Source organism: Embiotoca jacksoni, unplaced genomic scaffold, assembly GCF_022577435.1.
Source record: "Embiotoca jacksoni isolate LCO1_2020_lvr unplaced genomic scaffold, fEmbJac1.0.p SCAF_19, whole genome shotgun sequence".
NCBI lineage: Eukaryota > Metazoa > Chordata > Actinopteri > Embiotocidae > Embiotoca > Embiotoca jacksoni.
Window position 1 is genome coordinate 7,198,388 of NW_027185329.1, and position 17,717 is coordinate 7,216,104.

Sequence of the window (17,717 nt, forward strand, 5' to 3'; positions counted from 1 at the left end):
AGCCTCTCTCTATCCTCCTCTTTCTTCCTTTTTCTCTTTTTTTTTTTTTTTTTTTTTTCTCTTCCCACAACACACCTTCTTTGTATGGAATGCATACCAGGCATTCATAGGGAGTATTAAGACAGTACACCTGTGAAGAACTGGAAAGAAAATGTGGTCTTGCCCCTTCACACAGTTTGTACATTACAATCCACCCATTTTGCTCCATATGTTGCATGTCACATATTAATGTATGTCATTATATATTATGCTCAATAGAGGGTTGCTGAATTGTTTTTTTTTTCCCCCTTTATGAAAAAATAATTATGTGTGCAAATGCATGACTGTAGTTTTAAATCACTTTTTGGGTTTTGAGCAAAACCGAAATAAAAAAAAAATAATAATAATTTTGTTGTTGTTGTGTATGCTAAATAGTTTAAAGAAAATAGCAGATAACATACAGGAGCAGGAATCTTACCTATAGAAGCCAAATATTTAGGAACGTTCCGAGACGCTTTCACAAATATCCCCAGTAATGAGATAAGAAACCGGTAACGTTTTACCCTCTCCAGTAAGCTGAATGTCAAGAACTAATAAGCTTGAAGCAGCACTCACAGTGTCCTCACAGTGACATTTGTTGTTGGTTTTTTTCTATGTGAGGTACTATATGGGCATCAGGAACATCGTTTTCATATGCTTTATTTTGCAGCTGACAATAAATCATACAGTGAATCAAAGAAAATAATATACATCTCAAGGAAAATGTTAACAAGATGATGAGGCGCATGCAAAATGAGAATCTCTTCTTTATCTGCTTTGTTTTTTGTTTTTTTTCCACTTCCTTCCCTCGGTACAGCCAGATGGCAAAGCTCCAGCTCCGCAGTCCTCTTCATACACTCATCATATTTGATGGGCATCCTGCTGCCGAGTTTCAAGGAGGCCATGTGTTTACGAAATGACACTTGTGACAAAAGAAAACTTCCATTTAGCAAGCGGATCCTTGGGTGGGGTGCACGGGGGCAGCAGCAGCAGTGTGTGTGTGTGTGTGTGTGTGTGTAAGGGAGCAAGGATTGTGGGAATGTATATATTGTGCTTACAATAGGAGCAAGGCAGTGGGAGAAGGACTGAATGGTGTGTGTATTTGTGTGTGCGTGTGTGTGCGCGCGTGTGCGTGTGTGTGTGTGTGTGTGTGCGTGCGCGTGTGCGTGTTCATACCAGGAACATCCATACCGTCTCTGTTTCACACTGTTATCACGTTGGATGCCTGCTGTTTCTCAATCACATCCTGCCTTTCGGAGTTATTTTTTAACTAACTACGTTACAGTACATTTTATTATCTTTTTTTTTTTTTGTTCATTACTTTTCCAACACAGAAAGCTTTTCTTTTTTTTCACATTGATGTCATAAATATCATACATTGTGGGGTCTCCTCCGTTGATGGATTCAAACATTCAGGACAAACTTTTGTTGTCGTTTTTTTTGTTGTTGTTTTTAAGAAAATCATTTGTCTCACATTTGCAACTGAAACAGGTATTATGTTGGTTGTTTATTTGTTCTCAATATGCTATCATCTTATCCTAATATTGTCTTTGTCTTCAATGGTGAGGAATCCCCATCAAAGTTTTCCCCTTCTGTTAATACTTTAGGGAATTTTCAAACGTCGGGATGTATGGCTGTAATGCCCCAAGATTTGTTCTCCCTGAAAGAAACGATAGAGTAAGAATATATTAACTACAGAGCAACCTGGCTTTACGGAGTCTGCATTTACTCTTACTTCATTTTAGGTTTACCAATATGTTATGCATAAATATATACTATATAGCTATAAATCAATATATGCTTTGCAGCATTCCTTTTATTTAAATTTTAAAGCCATGTTCATGCATTAAAAAGCAATTTCATATTTTTGACTGCAGGGTTTAGATGCAAATCCATGGGGCATTACGTTAAAAACCATAAACATCATAAAAGAGGAAAGAGAAATTAAAAATGGAAGCAAAAAATGAAGACGTTTAACTGGTCATCAATAACTGAATGCTTTCTCGTTTGTTGATGTGGTAAACAAAAATTGTATTCAAGAAAGAACACAAAAATGGCAAGTGTAATGAAAAATAAAACCCATTTAAAGCAAAGTATTTTTATTCACACAAATTTAATAAGATATATAACAACCGTTTGGTCCATAAATATTTAAGGGGAAATAGTTTCTATACACCATCTTTATCAAGAAACAGGGAAACATGGACAATCTTGATAGAACACTTACTGTACTCAACTATTAACACGAAGATCAATATATAAGGTTCTTGGATTACCCAACTATATCTGAAAGAGTGCACAAATGCTTTCTATGACATCGCTGCCCCCTTTTTAACAGGATACACCATAAAAAGATCTTCGGAAATAAGATGCAAAACAGTACAAAACTAGTGAGGCGCCAAAAGGATGTGAATCAGTTAACAAAGAACACATATATCCTGAATTTCACAAACTTTCTCCCAAGTTATAGCATAAGGCACATAGTAGAACTGAGTTAGGCATCTACTTCATTAAGTAGATCAAGAGTACCACTTTGTTCTACAATAGAACAAATTGTGACGCTCACAATGAAATGTATCAACTTCATTTGAAGGTTCGCTCTTTCTTTCTTTCTTTCTTTCTTTCTTTCTTTCTCTCTTTCTTTCTTTCTCTCTTTTTCTTTCTTTCTTTCTTTCTTTCTTTCTTTCTTTCTTTCTTTCTTTCTTTTCTCTCCATCTATTCAGCCAGAAGAAACATGTTTTTGGTCTGTTCAGTGGCAAGTGTCATTAAAGAAAGTATAAATATGGCCAAAACGGAGAACAAATGGACAATGATTTCCCACTGGCTGCCTCTTACGACTCCACCTATCTGAGGTCATTTGAATGTTCATGTCAGCTCTACAAATCTAGTCTGCGACGTCGCAACCATTTAATTTCTCACCACTACTCTTTTTTCCCTTTTTTGAAAATCACATCGTTACCCTGAGCAACATGATAAAAACAATAATGCACTTTTCACTGGGCTGGATATTGTCACTGTGCAATTGAGTTTAGCTGTGGATCTATGGATATGTTTACTAGGCTTTATCCATTCGACTATGGTTAATCTATGAGGCCAACAAGTCCAAAAAAAGTGCTCTGTCATGAAAACAATCGATTACAACAGTGCCCATAAACTGCTCTCCAATCTGAATTTCTCTTGCTGATTTCTATTGATCAAAACAGTTTCTATCAATGTGACTGCATTACATGTTGAACAATTACCACTGTACAGATTGTGGGATTTGCTTCTTTCTCTTTTTCACAGTAGAGTTGTGAATCAAGACAAAAATGCGTGTGGTTTCAGCATCTCTCTGCAATGGTCCGGTGCTTACGATGTAATTTAGACGTTTTACATGTAGCTCTGTGAGATATCCCAATGTCTGATTCCATCCAACTCAGTCTTAGAGACTGAAACATTCGGAAATAATTAAAGCCTGTTTTCTGGAGTTATCCATATACAGAACATTCTACAAGTTAATTTCCCAAATTATTCCAAAACAGAACAAAAACTCTTTAAATTGGATAGTGCGAACACAGTGCATACATATACAGGGTTCTGAGGGCAAAATAGTCATATTAATTTAAAATTTACCAATTAACCATAAATTAGGAAGGGCTCTTTTTTTTTTCTTTTTTCTTTTTATCATAATTCAATACAAATGTACAAATAAAGACAAAACAAGTAAAAAAAGAATTAAAAAAAAAAAAAAAAAAAAATCTAGTTTTCCAGACAAGATTCAAGTTTAGTTTTTTTTTTCTCCAATGAATTGTGGAATCCATGACAATTTTCTAATGTTTTCAACTCCAAAAATGTCCCGTCCAAAATCAATCTCTGCATATGCCATGCAGTTTCAAATGCTACACAATAAAAATGATTTCCTTGCGTTTTAATGTGGTCGCTGCTGTTGTTGCTCTTGTTGTTCTCGTTTGTGTACACGGTACAGCACTTTCTGTTCCAAGGAGCTGTCTCTGGTTGATTTAAAGGTGTCACTTAAAAAAATAAAATGTAAATTGAGGAAAGAAAAGAAAAGAAAAGCAAAGGGAAAAAAAAAACCCAAAACCAAAATCAAATCAGATCAAATAAAAATAGATAGCTTGTTAGAAAAGGTTTGTCAAGGTAGTTTGCGAAGGGCTCCCCGAATCATGGCTGTCCAAACTAGAGGTGACGGAGGTCACTACAGTGATAGAGGGGTTTGTCAGGTCTGTTAGTGTGGCCGCGCTGGAGGGGGGGGTCAGGGCCCCACTGTCGGATGAGGGTGGAGGGAGTGAGGTGCCATCAGCCTTATCAACACCTCCATTCTCCTGTCGCAAAACGTTCCTTCTGAATTTGGCTCTTGCGTTTTGGAACCAAACCTGCAAACCAATCCCAGTGTGGCTTTTACTTTTTGTGTTTAAGTAGGATTAATTTTTAAAAAGAAAGTATCAAATCATTTGTACAGTAGCTTACATATCAAGTTATCACAGCTGTTTCTGTATCAAGTTGCCCTTGTCTTAAATAAATAAATAAATTTAAAAAAAAAATCTTTAAATGATCATTTTCATACATTATTTTGAGCTTAAGGGGCAGGTAACAATGAACCAGTTAGCTCCTGAACACTGAATACAAGAATGTGGATTTTAATAGCAATTCAAAACAAAATGCTCTCCTTTTAAATGTTTTTAACTGTGAGAGTTAAATTACACTGTTGACTGATAAAGAGGATATGCGCACTCTCGGTATTTATAATACTAGCAACAGTTTTAAACTCAAATTTTTACGCTTCAGAACTACTTCTCTCCTCTCTTTCCCCAAAAAAATAACATTTAAGAATCTACAAATTTCAAGTAAGAACCCCTGGATGTACATCTAATGACTAAATGGACCAACAAAACAAACCAAAACTAAAAAAGATGACGTTCATGGTGATTTTGGTGTGAAATGGGAGGGGCGTGGAGGAGGACTGGGGTGCAGACACACATGTGGGGTGATCACGTTAGAAAGAAGAATGGCTCTGTGCTTACCTGTAGAACTCTCTTAGTGAGGCCTGTTTTCTGGGCCAGCTGCTTTAAGTCCTTGGCATCGGGGTTGTGGTTGATGGCAAAGTAGGATTTCATTGTTCGCAGCTGATGGTGCTTGAAGGAGGTCCGCATGCGTTTGGTCTTCTGTGTCTGAGTGTAGGACTGCTGGTCCCGGTCCAAGTGGTCGGTGTCGTTCTCGTTACAGCCTGCAGAGAGGGCAGAGGGCAGAGCGCCGGGTTGGTTTAACGTCGGGAAGGAACAACGGCAACAAAAAACAAAAAACAAAAAAAAAAACAACCCTGCCAGCGACTTAGTTCTTGGAAAATTAGCCTCTCACGCCCAAATTCATCTCCACTGCTCTCAAGAAGTTTTTGGAGAAAATTGACAGACAGCTAACTGATAATAAAGCCGACCACTCCATTACTTTCGAGGTATTGTTCACATCTGGAAACTGCTCACATCTAATTATTCAAAACTGTCGCTGATGAAACGTTTTAAGGCTGAATAGTACATCAAATATATTGTTAAATGTCAGGATCTGAACAGACCAAAAAAAAAAAAAAAAAAGACTAATAAAGTGTATTTAGTTCAGGACTAGATGGACTAGACTGTGGAAACTTCATACATTTCCAGCGGTTGACTATATAACTTTACCTATTATAGACCATCATGATATGTCATGAAAGTTTGGTACGCTGATAATATACAATTTAAATACGTGGCAGGGACAATCAAGAAACTGATTGACCAACTAAAATGAAATGAATTTGACCTCTATACAAACACAACACATTGAAGGTTGTGGTTGATGTTTTTTTTTTTTTATAGAAACTACATTTGTACATAAAAAAAAAATACAAAAAAATAAAAAGCAACATGATGAATTTTAAGCATACGCTGGGACCGGGCAAAATTATTTCTGCTTGTGTTTGCAAAGACTAATAGGCCTAATGGGCCTCATTTGTCAATAGCTTAGTGTGTTAAAGGCTTAAAACGGATCCACTAAGTTAAACAGTGCAGCAGAAAGGTTTCATCACAGCGAGAAAAAGATTCTTAACCCACAACTTAAGTGTACCGTTTTCTTTATACGTGATCTGTTCATAATCTTAACACTACTGCAACAGAGAAACTTCCTTTATACGGGTATTGGTTTTTAATTTGTGTATTTTTCGCTATAGAATTTACTATTTCTATCAGAACGTGTCTTTAATGATTTAATCTCTTACTTTACTGCAAAAGCAGAGAAAATCGAGCCAACAGAAAAATATGCAGAGGGTTTCTCAATTATATAGTATGCTGTATTGATTTTCGAGTCTCCTTGTAGCTTAAATGCTGACCTGTTATTTTTCTTAGTGGCTAATAAAATGTCAAATGAAATATACTAACACTTCATGGAGTGCCAAACCCCCCCCCCCTTCTCCCCCCTACAAATAAATTATTGGGCGAAAATACAAATCAGTTTGAATAAGGCAGGTACACGTATCATAAATTATGGGATACATGTTTTAAATCCGTGCTGTTATGTTAGGGTCTGTGTTATGGCATGAATTGTGTTTTTTTGTTATGCGAAACCTCGTCTTGTGACAGTGTATGAAGCTTAATATAACAATCATTGACATCCACGTTTCTCTGTTGCAGTCTTCACTGGATTGTGTTTCACTTGGTATTACCCACTAGGGGTCTCTATATCCAAACAAGACCAAACTTTACTGGAGTGGTGTGGAATACACAGTAGACCCACACCTTTCCCTGGTGGAAACAAACACCAACGTGCTCGCTAAAGCAGAAACAAAACCTCAAACAAAACCTCTTCCTATTTGTCAGGAATATGAGTCTCCTGATCTGCAGAGCGAAATGTTAACATGAACAGTTTGATTCTGTAATGAGAAACATATATCGAGTGCGTTTGTAATGTCACGGCCCAAAGGAGGCAAAAGAGCACTTTGGAAAAAGGGAAATATCTTTCAACTGTCCCATTTTAAATGATACATATTTACCATTTTTAATTGATATTTTAGTTTTTGGCCTAATGTGAGCCTTGAAGGTGAAATTTAATTTGTCACATAATAAAAACATTTAATTCCCCCCCAAAAATGAATGTTACGCCTAAAAATGCCAACAATCCTCTTTTTAAATAAAAAATAAAAATCTATACTATTTTATTTTTATTTTATTGTATTTAAATGTCCTAAAAGAAAGAAAGAAAAAAAAGATATTCCCAGTGGGATTTTTTTTTTTTTAACTGTCTGTGGCGCTTGATAATGAGGTCACAGGGACATCATTTAACTTCATTTCATGCCTTCATCACTATGGGATTTTCTTTTGTGTGTGTGTGTGTGTGTTTTTTTTTGTTTGTTTTTATTTGTCCCTGTTGTGGTCGCATTATATTTTAACGCCTTGGTGGGGTAAGTATATCCTGTTTTTATAGAAAGAAAAAAAAAAAAAAAAAAATCACAGGCTATTTTCCTAATAAGGCATCAATGATAACTTTAGGATTTGCATAATCCTTTGGAATTGTGTTTACGAATAATAAACCGAGGCTCTTCCAACCGGAGCGCTGAGTGTACAGTGTTGTGTTTGCAGCCCCATGGCCTCTCCCTGCTTGCAGGCCCCTCTTTGCACGGCGCTAAGTTGCCCCTGAGAACTGTGCTGACCGCCGCGCAGGAGGCCAGGGATTCCAACGTCACATTCAATTAACAAAGAACAATTAACGCGCAGATTACCCCTATTCCTCCCTATTCACCAGGAACACAGGAAATTTGGCGCACAATGACAAAGTTTCTCAACCGCACACTAATTCGCATAAAGCGACAACAAAATGGGGACGCTGCAGGGAGGGTTGGGGGGGGGGGGGGTCGAGGGAGGGGGAGGGAAGGAGGGGGGGGGGGGTGTCGGGTTATAACATCCAGCGATTCAATGCAAGATTTCAGATGAACCCTACATTTAACAGTAGCTTAATGTACGCTGTGAGAACTGGGTTCTTTTTTTTTTCTTCTTCTTCTTCTTCTTCCAAAGAAACTACCAACGCGCGCGAAACATTATTTTGACGTTGATTTGGCCTTGATTTTACGCAACAGTCCTTAACTACATTTACCCCCCCCCCCCCTGTCTCAAAAATTCTACACATTTATAAAAATTAATCTTAATTATAAAAAGTCGATGACCGGGTTCGCGGAGGGGTCAAATTTCACCCAAAATGCAACGCACGCCTCAGGAACGGCGCGTAAAAGACGCGAGAGGAAAGATGGAGGCTACCAATTGTCGCCACTATCTGCAAGGCCTATTTTAAAGATGCAACTTATTCATTTCAGACATCGAAGGTAGAGCTGCCACTGTCACGGGGACGCTGAAACAACAAGCTGGAATTAAAAAAAACAAAACAAAAAAAAAACAAAGGTCCTCGTGAGTAACGGAACCAAAACTGACCCAAGAAATGAACAACAGTACCTAATCCCTTTATGTATGAATTGAGCTGTGGGAGTTCTGCAGAGGTTAACTTTTCTTATTTCTGCAGGCGTGTTTTAAAAAAAATAAAATGAAATGAAAACTTTTTAAGTCCGATGATTCAATTTTAGTGAAGAACCCATAGACCAAAAAAATAATAATAAAAAAAAAAAATGCAGCGATTGGTTCCCAAAACTAGGGTTTTGGGGGGAAATCGCTGAGTTTCATGAGCGATTTAATGCAACACGAAGAATAGCTTCATGTTTAATTTCCCACCATTTTTCATATGCTGGTATGAGTTGACTCATAAGTTCGGAGTGCCTTCATTGTAGATTTCACTTTCCTCCACTGCAGGGCCTGTCCATACACTATTAACGCTATTTTTGCACCAAACTACGACAAAAAATAAAATAAAATAAAATGAGCCAGACTCATTACACGTGAATTTCTAACATGAATCTGCGTGTGTGTGTTCTTGACTCGACGCGAGGCCGCGCTCTCAGCTGCGCGCTTGTCTCACCTGTGTTATAGCTGGGTATGTCTATCCCCATGGCCGGGCTCTTCCTCTTCCGCGGCCTTCCCTTCTGCGCCGTGCCGGTGCCGTTGAAGTAGGGCAGAGTGAGGCCGCCGCCCTTGGCTGCCAGCTCGGCGAAGTTGAGCTGAGGGTGGTAGTCCGGTCCCTGCACCAGCGTCTCGAAATGCAGCCGGCAGTACACCAGGCTGTCCTTCATGCCAAAGTGGTCGCCCGTGGTCAGGGTCTTGTTGCAAGTGGTGCACGTGAAGCAGCTCAGGTGGTACACGGAGTCGCGCGCTCGCATCACCATCTCCGAGGCCGATATCCCGAGGTGGCAGCGCGCGCACCTCTGCACGGAGAACCTTCTGGAACAGACGCATCGTCAAGAATCTCCTCGTGCGGGGAAGACCGAAGTGTGCGCGCGCGCGCGCGCGCGCGAAAGAAGGGAGCTGCGCGGGTGCAAAGTTGAGCAAACTAACCCTGCGGTGTCACAGGCTCAAAGTGGGTTAACCGGGTCTTTGTGTGACTTCTTCGGCTATCACGTGAACAAAGAGTGGACGTGACACAGCTTCAGCGTACATACGAGTACCGTAATCTTAACAGGCCAACAACTTTGAGGTTGCATTCTTCCAACAGCCACATCTGGCCTGTAACTGAAGTGTGTACGTGAGTGTACAAATATTTTTTCCCCCCCTTAATTAAATAAAAAAATTTTTATTTTTTTTTTTTAAAAAAGTCTACAGCGTCAGTAATAAAACATACGACATGCTTACCCATTGGCTTTGTATTTGACATTAAATACAAAAGGGTACCCGGTAGGCTAAAGGGTCAACTTCACCGTGGGATGGGGGAGTCAGTTGACACATTTAACAGCATCTCTTTTTTTTTTTTTTTTTTTTTCCTTATTAATGATTTTCTTTTTTTTTTTTCGAGCTGAAATATGGAATAACCCACAACAGCCTTTTATTTGTGGGCATGCTGGTCCACTGTACATGCTGGCAAAAGCCAGGAGTACACGACTTTTAAACGAAAAGATTATTCTCCATCAAAAGAAATGCCCCCACTGCTTTGTGTCTGAGAGGGTGACTCATACGTTCAAGTTCATGTGGTTTGCATTACTCTCAGAGCTATAGAAAACATCACACCTGAGCCAATAACGAATGAAATACAATTTCAGTATCATGACTTATTCCCAATTAACACCACGCAGGTCCCCTGGGTGACTCTTCTGTTGTTGTTCAGGGAAGACTGAGGCCTAATTGGACCGAAAGGCTTTCTACATACTTCCAGGTGAGCAGCCACAGCCTGTTGAATGGAGGCTAATATTGGCCGTGTAAATTATTGCCGAAACGGTCATTTAAGAGTTTGAAAATGATTATTATTAATTTTTTTTTTCCCATAAAGCCAAATGTCCCTGTCGAAATGGTAAGTTTACGCAGCGGGCACAAAGGGAAAAGGCAGACACCGCATTGTATTTGGCTGAAATGTAAAATGACGTATATAATTGACCTTCATTTTTCTTACCTGTAGTAATCCTCCTTGCAATAGATACTCCCATCCTTGGCAAAACACGTTAGCTCCGACTCCAGCGCTAATTTACATTCACAGCATTTGAGACAGCGCAGGTGCCACTGTTTGTCCACGGCCAGGAGGTAGTATCTATCCGAAATCTTGCCGCCACAGCCGGCACACAGGGCAGGCTTCTCCGGGCTCATAGAAGGCATGGTCTGGGACAGAGAGGGAGAACAAAGCTCATCATGGCACCCACTTCCTGCAAACTACCGCTGGGAAAAATCGTAAGCAAAATATAGTATGCAAAAAAAAACAAAAAAAAACCAATATCAATAAGCCTTTTGTAAATGCCAACCCATAACGTTTTACTTTCGCTTTTTTGTCAAGCTGCTTCGGTAATACTTTTTTTTTTTAGATAGCACGTAATGGTATTCAGGCTCGGTGTGCCAATATAGGCCCAAACTAAAGAAATAAAAACCACCTATGAGACAACTGTTTCTAAAATTAATTTAATGTCAGGGAGTGGCAAATAAATTTGGAGGTGACTGAAAGTGGAACATTTTATTGGTGTAATCCCTTCTTTATTATCAGTTATGAAATCCAAAGCAAACACAAATTCACTCGAACAATTTGGAGGACAATATAATTCTAAATATTGGATATAATAATAATAATAATAATACATAATAACAATAATTATAATAATGTCATCGTGTTTTTATCAGGTTACTTGTAGATGTATAACTGCAATGGAAATGGTTCATTTTACTGACAGAAAACCAAATATTACAACTCTAATGTTTAATGCTGTGCTACAATTATTTGATGACAGAATTAATATCAAATATATTTAGAGACAACTGCATGTAAAATTGCAGCCATTTTGTCATTTTTAGTAATTATTTTGTGCAGCTAAGCAGCCATCAAAAATAACAGGCCATTCATCCTTCCATATAAAATTCACTATCCAAGAGAAAAGGATTTTTGGATGAAGATGAAATTCTCTTCACTGCTCTCTATTTACCTCAAAACATTTCCGTGCACGCTCACCGTGCCACAGCCGTCCTCTGTGTATTACCGAGGGTTTTAAAACAACAACAACAACAACAACAAAAACGTATTGTAACATGAATTGAAACACATGTCGACCTGGCTCTTACCGACTCTCTTCCGTTGAGCTGCATGCCCTTCGCCAGGCGCGACTCCGTTTTCGACCTTCTCTCCATCTCCTCCATGATCCCTTGGATGTGATCCCCGGAGATCCCGTGGAAAAGCATGGCTCCCGGTCCTGGACGCAACGTGCAACTGCCTGCCTCTGTCTTGCAGCCCACAACTTCCATATACTGTACTGCAGCGCTGCGCCCCGCTCGTTCAGCGCATCTAAATGGGCTCTGAGGCTCTAGGAGAGGCACACGAAACAACGACACAACCCCAGAGTTTCAGATCAGGTCCTCGGCAGAGTGCAAAAAGCGACTGGAAGAAAAGGGGGAAAAAAAAAAAAAAAAAAACACCGAAGAAACTACTGCATGGGTGGGACAGGAGGGGTGGTGGTGGTGCTGCACCAGCTTTTTCCTGCTTCCCGTGAATGTCTCTTCTCCAGAAAAAAAATATAGTCCAAATGATGCGAAAAACCGGTGTGGAAGTGGTGGTGGTGGTGGTGGGGAGGGAGGAGGGGAGGGGGGGGGGGGGCTACAGTGTGAACACTCGCCAAAAATAATGACACAAAGTTTTTTTTTTTGTTGCTTTTTTGATGATTTCTCTCTCTCTCTCTCTCTCTTTCTCTCTCTCTCTCTCTCTCTCTCTCTCTCTCTCCCGATTTTCCCAGTCAGGGGTTCCTCGGTGCTTGGAGGTCAGGTTGGGACTGCCTGGATTTGAGAACCGTGTCCTATTTGTGAAGCGAGCAGAGCCGGCCCAGTCTGAATAATTTGGTAGGAGGAGTTCCCCTCTCTCTCTCTCTCTCTCTCTCGCTCTCTCTCTCTGTCTCTCTCTCTCTGCCTCTGCCTCTCTCTCTCTCTCTCTCTCTCTCTCTCTCTCCTCTCACTCTCACTCTGTGTCTGTCTTTCTCTCTCTCTTTGCATCGCCACTGATTTCTATTCACCAACAAAGAGCTGTCACTCTTCCCTCAAAAACTCCCGATTCTGGCAGCGCGAAGGACCACTGCTTTATGGTATTGACATTTTCATTACTTTTATTCCCCCATTTAAAGCAGAGGAGCGTAGTCATCCGTTGCATAAACTGAAGTAGGCCTATTGAGTCTAAACATTGTATTTATTTTTACATGTCTTAAACATATAAATCCAATAAAAGCCCTTTTGGGTTTTTATTGAAAGGGTTAGAAATAGAAATAAAAACTTCTTCTGTGTCATTTAAAGACGCTTTATTTGATTTAATTTTGAGTTTGAAATTACAATATTAAAATGTAACAGCTTTAGGAGTTTAATTTGTCCTTAATCAGATGTTTGGTTGTCCCTAAATATCGTAATAAGTGCGTGTGTGCGTGTGTGTGGTAGGGTATATTGTCTGGGGCGGGGCAGTGATCAGTGATAGGCTGGAGGCGGGGACAGATTGCATTAAACAATTTGAAAGAATAAAAAAAAGATTACCACAAATGAATGAGATTCGGTTTAAAAAAAATAATTCACGTCATGACAACCTTTTAGCTCAAAAACATGATCACACTCCTGCTCGTTTTCTTTTCTAAACCTGATGCTCTGTAGATAATGGACATGCTTTGAAGAAGCAAAACGTTTTTTTCATGTATGGAAATGAAGTTCTCTCCTTTAAAAACGCTCGTTTGAAACAGGAATGATTCCCTGTTAAGGATCCATTAACACGGCCCTTGTCTTCTCTCTGTCTCCTGATTGAGGCCCAAACCTTGTTTACCTGCAGGAGAGTTGATCTTATGACAGCCGAAAGTCTACACATTTCATGAGTCTTTAAATACAACAAGCAAAAGACGAGATAAAAGAGACCTCCAGTTGGTGGTGGCCACAGGGAAACCACCACTAGTTATTGTATATTTTTTTTTAGAAATTCAGCCTTTTTAAAATTCTGAATATAATCTGGGTTATGCAGGGCACAGTGAGGCTACAATAAAATATCTGTCAATTTTAAAGGGTGTGAAAAGTCTGTTACGCAAATAAAAAAAAGGGCAGAAAAGGAAAGAGTGAAGCATTTTACTGTCCATACAGGCCAGACATGGTGTCAACAAACCAAAAATATGAGGCAGCACAAGGTCTGTAATTTCTGACGCACAGCTCTTTAAAGCTAAAATCAGGATGATGAGCTGGTCTGTGGAAGATCAGTCCAAAAATGTTGTCCTGAAACAACAGATAAACTGTCTGGATCTGCAACTCGGCTGCAGTGCCATTAATAGATTTACTGAGACTCAGGGGGGGATTGCAGGTGTGGATGCTTCATCTCAAGACGTGTTACATTATCATGAGCCCCCTTCACACACACACCCCCACATTGACGCGCGCGCGCACGCGCACGCGCACGCACACACACACACACACACACACACACACACACACACACACACACACACACACACACACACACACACACCATGAAGTTGTGTTGGCTTTAATTGGAGGCCCCTTGATAACAGCGCTATAAGACGAGGCTTGAACCCTCCCGGACGGGCTGGACCCGCAGCTGTTCTGAAAAGCAGGACGTTAATTTGCGCTCTGTCAGTGTCTCAGCACCACGCGGCCACTGAGCGGTGAAAAGGGACTCAGAAAGGACACACGGACTTCATTTCACCTGGACAAAGACACCCTGAGAGGAATGGTCAATTTAGCTCTGTGTGTGATATTTAATCTAATGCTGTTTTTTGTTTTGTTTTGTGTGTGTGTGTGTGTGTGTGTGTTTTTAAACTTCTGCTCCTGGTTCCTCTGGAAATTATGATTCGGACTTATTCACGCCGTGTAATTCTAAAATGTTTCTGTTTTTCTGAAAACATCTATCATAGCGTTCATGTCGATAAAGAGTACTGCTTTGACCCGTTGCCTCCAGCAGTGACATTTCATTTGACTGAAGAGGGTTTCACAATGTGTCAGTGAACACCAGGGGAATCACGTCTTTTGTGTTGTCGTTTTGTTTTGTTTTGTTTCCTTTTCTCTAGATCTAATTAGGGTATTATACCTGCCACTAAATATATACTAATGTCCCCTCTTTTGTTTGCCGTGTTTATTCGTTTGTGTTATTATTAGGCTAAACATCACAGTGCGGTACATTTGAACCAAAACGCGAATTATGCTTTCATAAAAAAAAAAAATACTTTTGAAAAACGTGAGAAAAACACTTTTATTATACAAATTTTAAAAGCTATCTTATTAATTAAGCAGTCTAGTTATGTATGTTAACCATCATATTTCATTACTGGCGTTAAATAAACTGTCGAAACTGAAACTGGGGGATTGCGTGTCATTTTTGCTTTGGCTAATGAGAATGATTTGCCCTAATTTCAGATTAGTGATCTTGTTTGACCAAATTAAATCGTAAAAAAGACAACAGTACCGCAGCTAATATATGATTGAATATATATATATATATATATATATATGCTACTGAAAACCTTGACGCTTAAAACAAAGTGGGGAAAAAAAATTAACTGTTTAAAATGGCGTGAGAGCCCAGGAGGGCTCTGGGCCACTGGCTTTTGGCAAATAAATAATGAAAATAAAATTTCACATCATACTCGCCGATAAAAACGAAATTACTTGCCCTGTATTTTCATGAGAGCATAATTTTATATTTTACCGTTTTACGTGCACGGTTTTAATAGAAACTCCAGAGTGATGCGAGATATTTGCTGGATTCAGATTGTAATCTCTGCTAGTTAGTCTAAAAATATATATATATATTTCTTTGGACTATTTGGTAATAAAAGCTATGGCTCGAGTGAGTTTAGAGGGTTTCACCTTCTACCACGTCTCTGTTTATCCCGCAGAATATAACCATGTCACTGTATTTATCATGCATCAGATCTGTCGCGCATTGCTTCACACGCTCTCCTCTGTCGTGCCCCCCCTCCTCCCCTCCCCCCCTTTTTTTTTTTTTTTTTTCTCCCCCCCCCCCTTTTCTTTTTTCTTTTAATGTAATCAAACCTTACTCTGTATTATTATTGCCCCAAGAATAAAAAGCATTAGAAAAGGTCTTACCTGAGGCTGTGCAGTGTGTGAGATCCCTGTGCAGCGTGCAGGCTGAGGAGCTCCGGACTGTGCGCAGCGGTGTGCAGAGCAGACAGAGGAGACGCTGCCGGTAGATGGGGGCTGTTCCTCGTTTCTGAGTTTACAGTCCTAGTTCGAGCGTCAATTAAAACACAAGTCATTTAAATATTCCTCTCTCGTATGCAGACAGCCCTCAACACACCACAGCACACAGAAGATGGGAAGCCAGGAGCCAATGGCCGACTCAGCATGTAGGTTATAATCTGTGATGTATGCGTAAATTAAAGAAGGATAAACTGGAGTCAGTAGTCGACAAATGGCACAAAAAAATAATAATAATAATACAAAAAAAATACTATGATAGCCTATATAATAAGAGGTAGGAATATGCCATGAATATTTCCCCCTTTTGACTGCACAATTTCTATGAATTTAGCTTCTACATATTTATTTTAGCCCCAACAGACGACTAAACCGCATTTTACAATTAAAAATTATAGGTGACTTCAAACTCTTCTGGTTCTTAACAAGTCTAATCGCCAAATTGATCACGTTTATGCAAGAGTTCATTCTGTGTGAGATACAAGTCAAACGAGTACGGTTAGAGCTGTAATTTCACTGGCTGGAGAGGTTTGTGTGAATAAATAATCAGATGGGAGTATAGTCAAACTAGATCAATCAATCTGACAAAGATAAGAAGCAGAGCAACACACGCCTGCAGAAAAATGTTTTGGTGTTGAATAACATAAAACCAAATCGAAGCCATTTTGGAAATAAAAGTGCCTATTAATTTCTGAATTTTACACATAATACATGTGAACTTAGTTAAACTGAACAGGGGTGGGTTAATTCTTACTAAAGATAGTTGTGTGTTCCTTTTTTTCTTATTTTATTGATAGCAAATGAATGATTACATTACGTCATTAGGACAAATTCACAGGGAGTGATTTTGACCACTGGTCTATGATCCCAATTTCTTTTATTTATTGAAACGAATTGTCCACAAATAGCACCAACATTAACATAACTCCCTTTTTGGGTTCACGTTTGTATCCCCTGAGCTGTCTCATCCATCTGAGCTGACAAACGTAATACAAATTGGAAACAATAATGAGTTTATTCAGCCAGGATCCACTCTACACACACGTGGCCTCATGTTGCAACATCTAATGAAAAAAAGAAATCATGATGAAAAATTCACAAATATTTGATGACGTCAGTATTTTTTTTTTAATAAATATTAATATAATTTATGTTTTGAAGATTGGGCCCAGCCCTTAATGAGACCTTTTTTTTTTTTTCATTTAAAAGGTAAAACAAATATTTAAAGCCTTATGTTCCTTTTTCATTGTAATGTCCTTGTGTGCTATTAGATTATTATTATTATTCACCTGACAGGCTAAACAATATGAAAACCTTCCACTAAATAATAAACACTTTAAAGTGCATGTTGGCTCCATATTTATTGCAGGGAGGTCATCCAGTAAGGAGGGCGTCCTAAACCTTCTCACACTCACAACACACTGCAGCATAGATGGATTTCAAATGACAACAAGTGAATAGGATATTGTGTGGAGGAGCACTGGGGCTGGGAGCAAAGGGTGACAATTAATTACACCTCTGTACTGCCTGCATAAATGATCATGCGCCATACTGCTAACAGTCATTTTGCTTTGCTCCTCCAGCCTGGGTTAACATCACAGTGTATCTCATCAATAATGCAACAACGCTGAGATCCATTTCAGAGTGTACCACAACACGTAACGCGCACACGCCGTTCTCCGAGTATGATACCCAGACAGCCACTGCAGCGCGCTCGGTTCAACGGTGAAACCACAGATACAACCGGGATCCCTGCCTGCCTGCCTGCCTGCCTGCCTGCCTGGGTGCCTGGATGCCTGGATGCCTGGATGCCTGGGTGCCTGGGTGCCTGGATGCCTGGATGCCTGGATGCCTGGCTCCTCTCTGCTGTAGGGCATGGTGGCTAGATTACCACACATCCAGGGTTCATCTGGAGTTATCATTTCTGGGTCA

At 39.6% G+C, this 17,717-nt stretch overlaps 1 protein-coding gene across 3 annotated transcripts; it reads right to left on the bottom strand.

The window, feature by feature from the left end:
* Positions 1-661: 661 nt before the first annotated feature.
* lhx9 (LIM homeobox 9) lies at positions 662-16,289 on the bottom strand. 3 transcript variants are annotated; one of them, XM_069153273.1, is made up of 6 exons: positions 15,675-16,289; positions 11,667-11,905; positions 10,519-10,721; positions 9,001-9,359; positions 5,040-5,242; positions 2,101-4,391 (listed from the first exon to the last, which is right to left on the bottom strand). In XM_069153273.1, the coding sequence occupies exons 2-6, from the start codon at positions 11,844-11,846 to the stop codon at positions 4,137-4,139; spliced, it is 1,200 nt and encodes a 399-aa protein (XP_069009374.1). In that variant the 5' UTR covers positions 11,847-11,905; positions 15,675-16,289; the 3' UTR covers positions 2,101-4,136. The 3 variants fall into 3 exon arrangements, with proteins under 3 accessions (XP_069009376.1, XP_069009374.1, XP_069009375.1); XM_069153275.1 differs by lacking the exons at positions 2,101-4,391; positions 15,675-16,289 and adding an exon at positions 662-1,678 and having other exon boundaries at positions 11,667-14,010; XM_069153274.1 differs by lacking the exon at positions 15,675-16,289 and having other exon boundaries at positions 9,001-9,356; positions 11,667-14,018.
* Between the last annotated feature and the right edge of the window lie 1,428 nt (positions 16,290-17,717).

Bases quoted from the DNA above. Each gene is read 5' to 3' on its own strand.
- lhx9 (XM_069153273.1), bottom strand. From the start codon at position 11,846: ATGGAAGTTGTGGGCTGCAAGACAGAGGCAGGCAGTTGCACGTTGCGT. The intron at 10,722-11,666 runs GTAAGAGCCAGG...TCTCTGTCCCAG, and splicing joins AGCTCAACGGAAGAGAGTCG to ACCATGCCTTCTATGAGCCC. The intron at 9,360-10,518 runs GTAAGAAAAATG...CGTCTGTTCCAG, and splicing joins TGCAAGGAGGATTACTACAG to AAGGTTCTCCGTGCAGAGGT.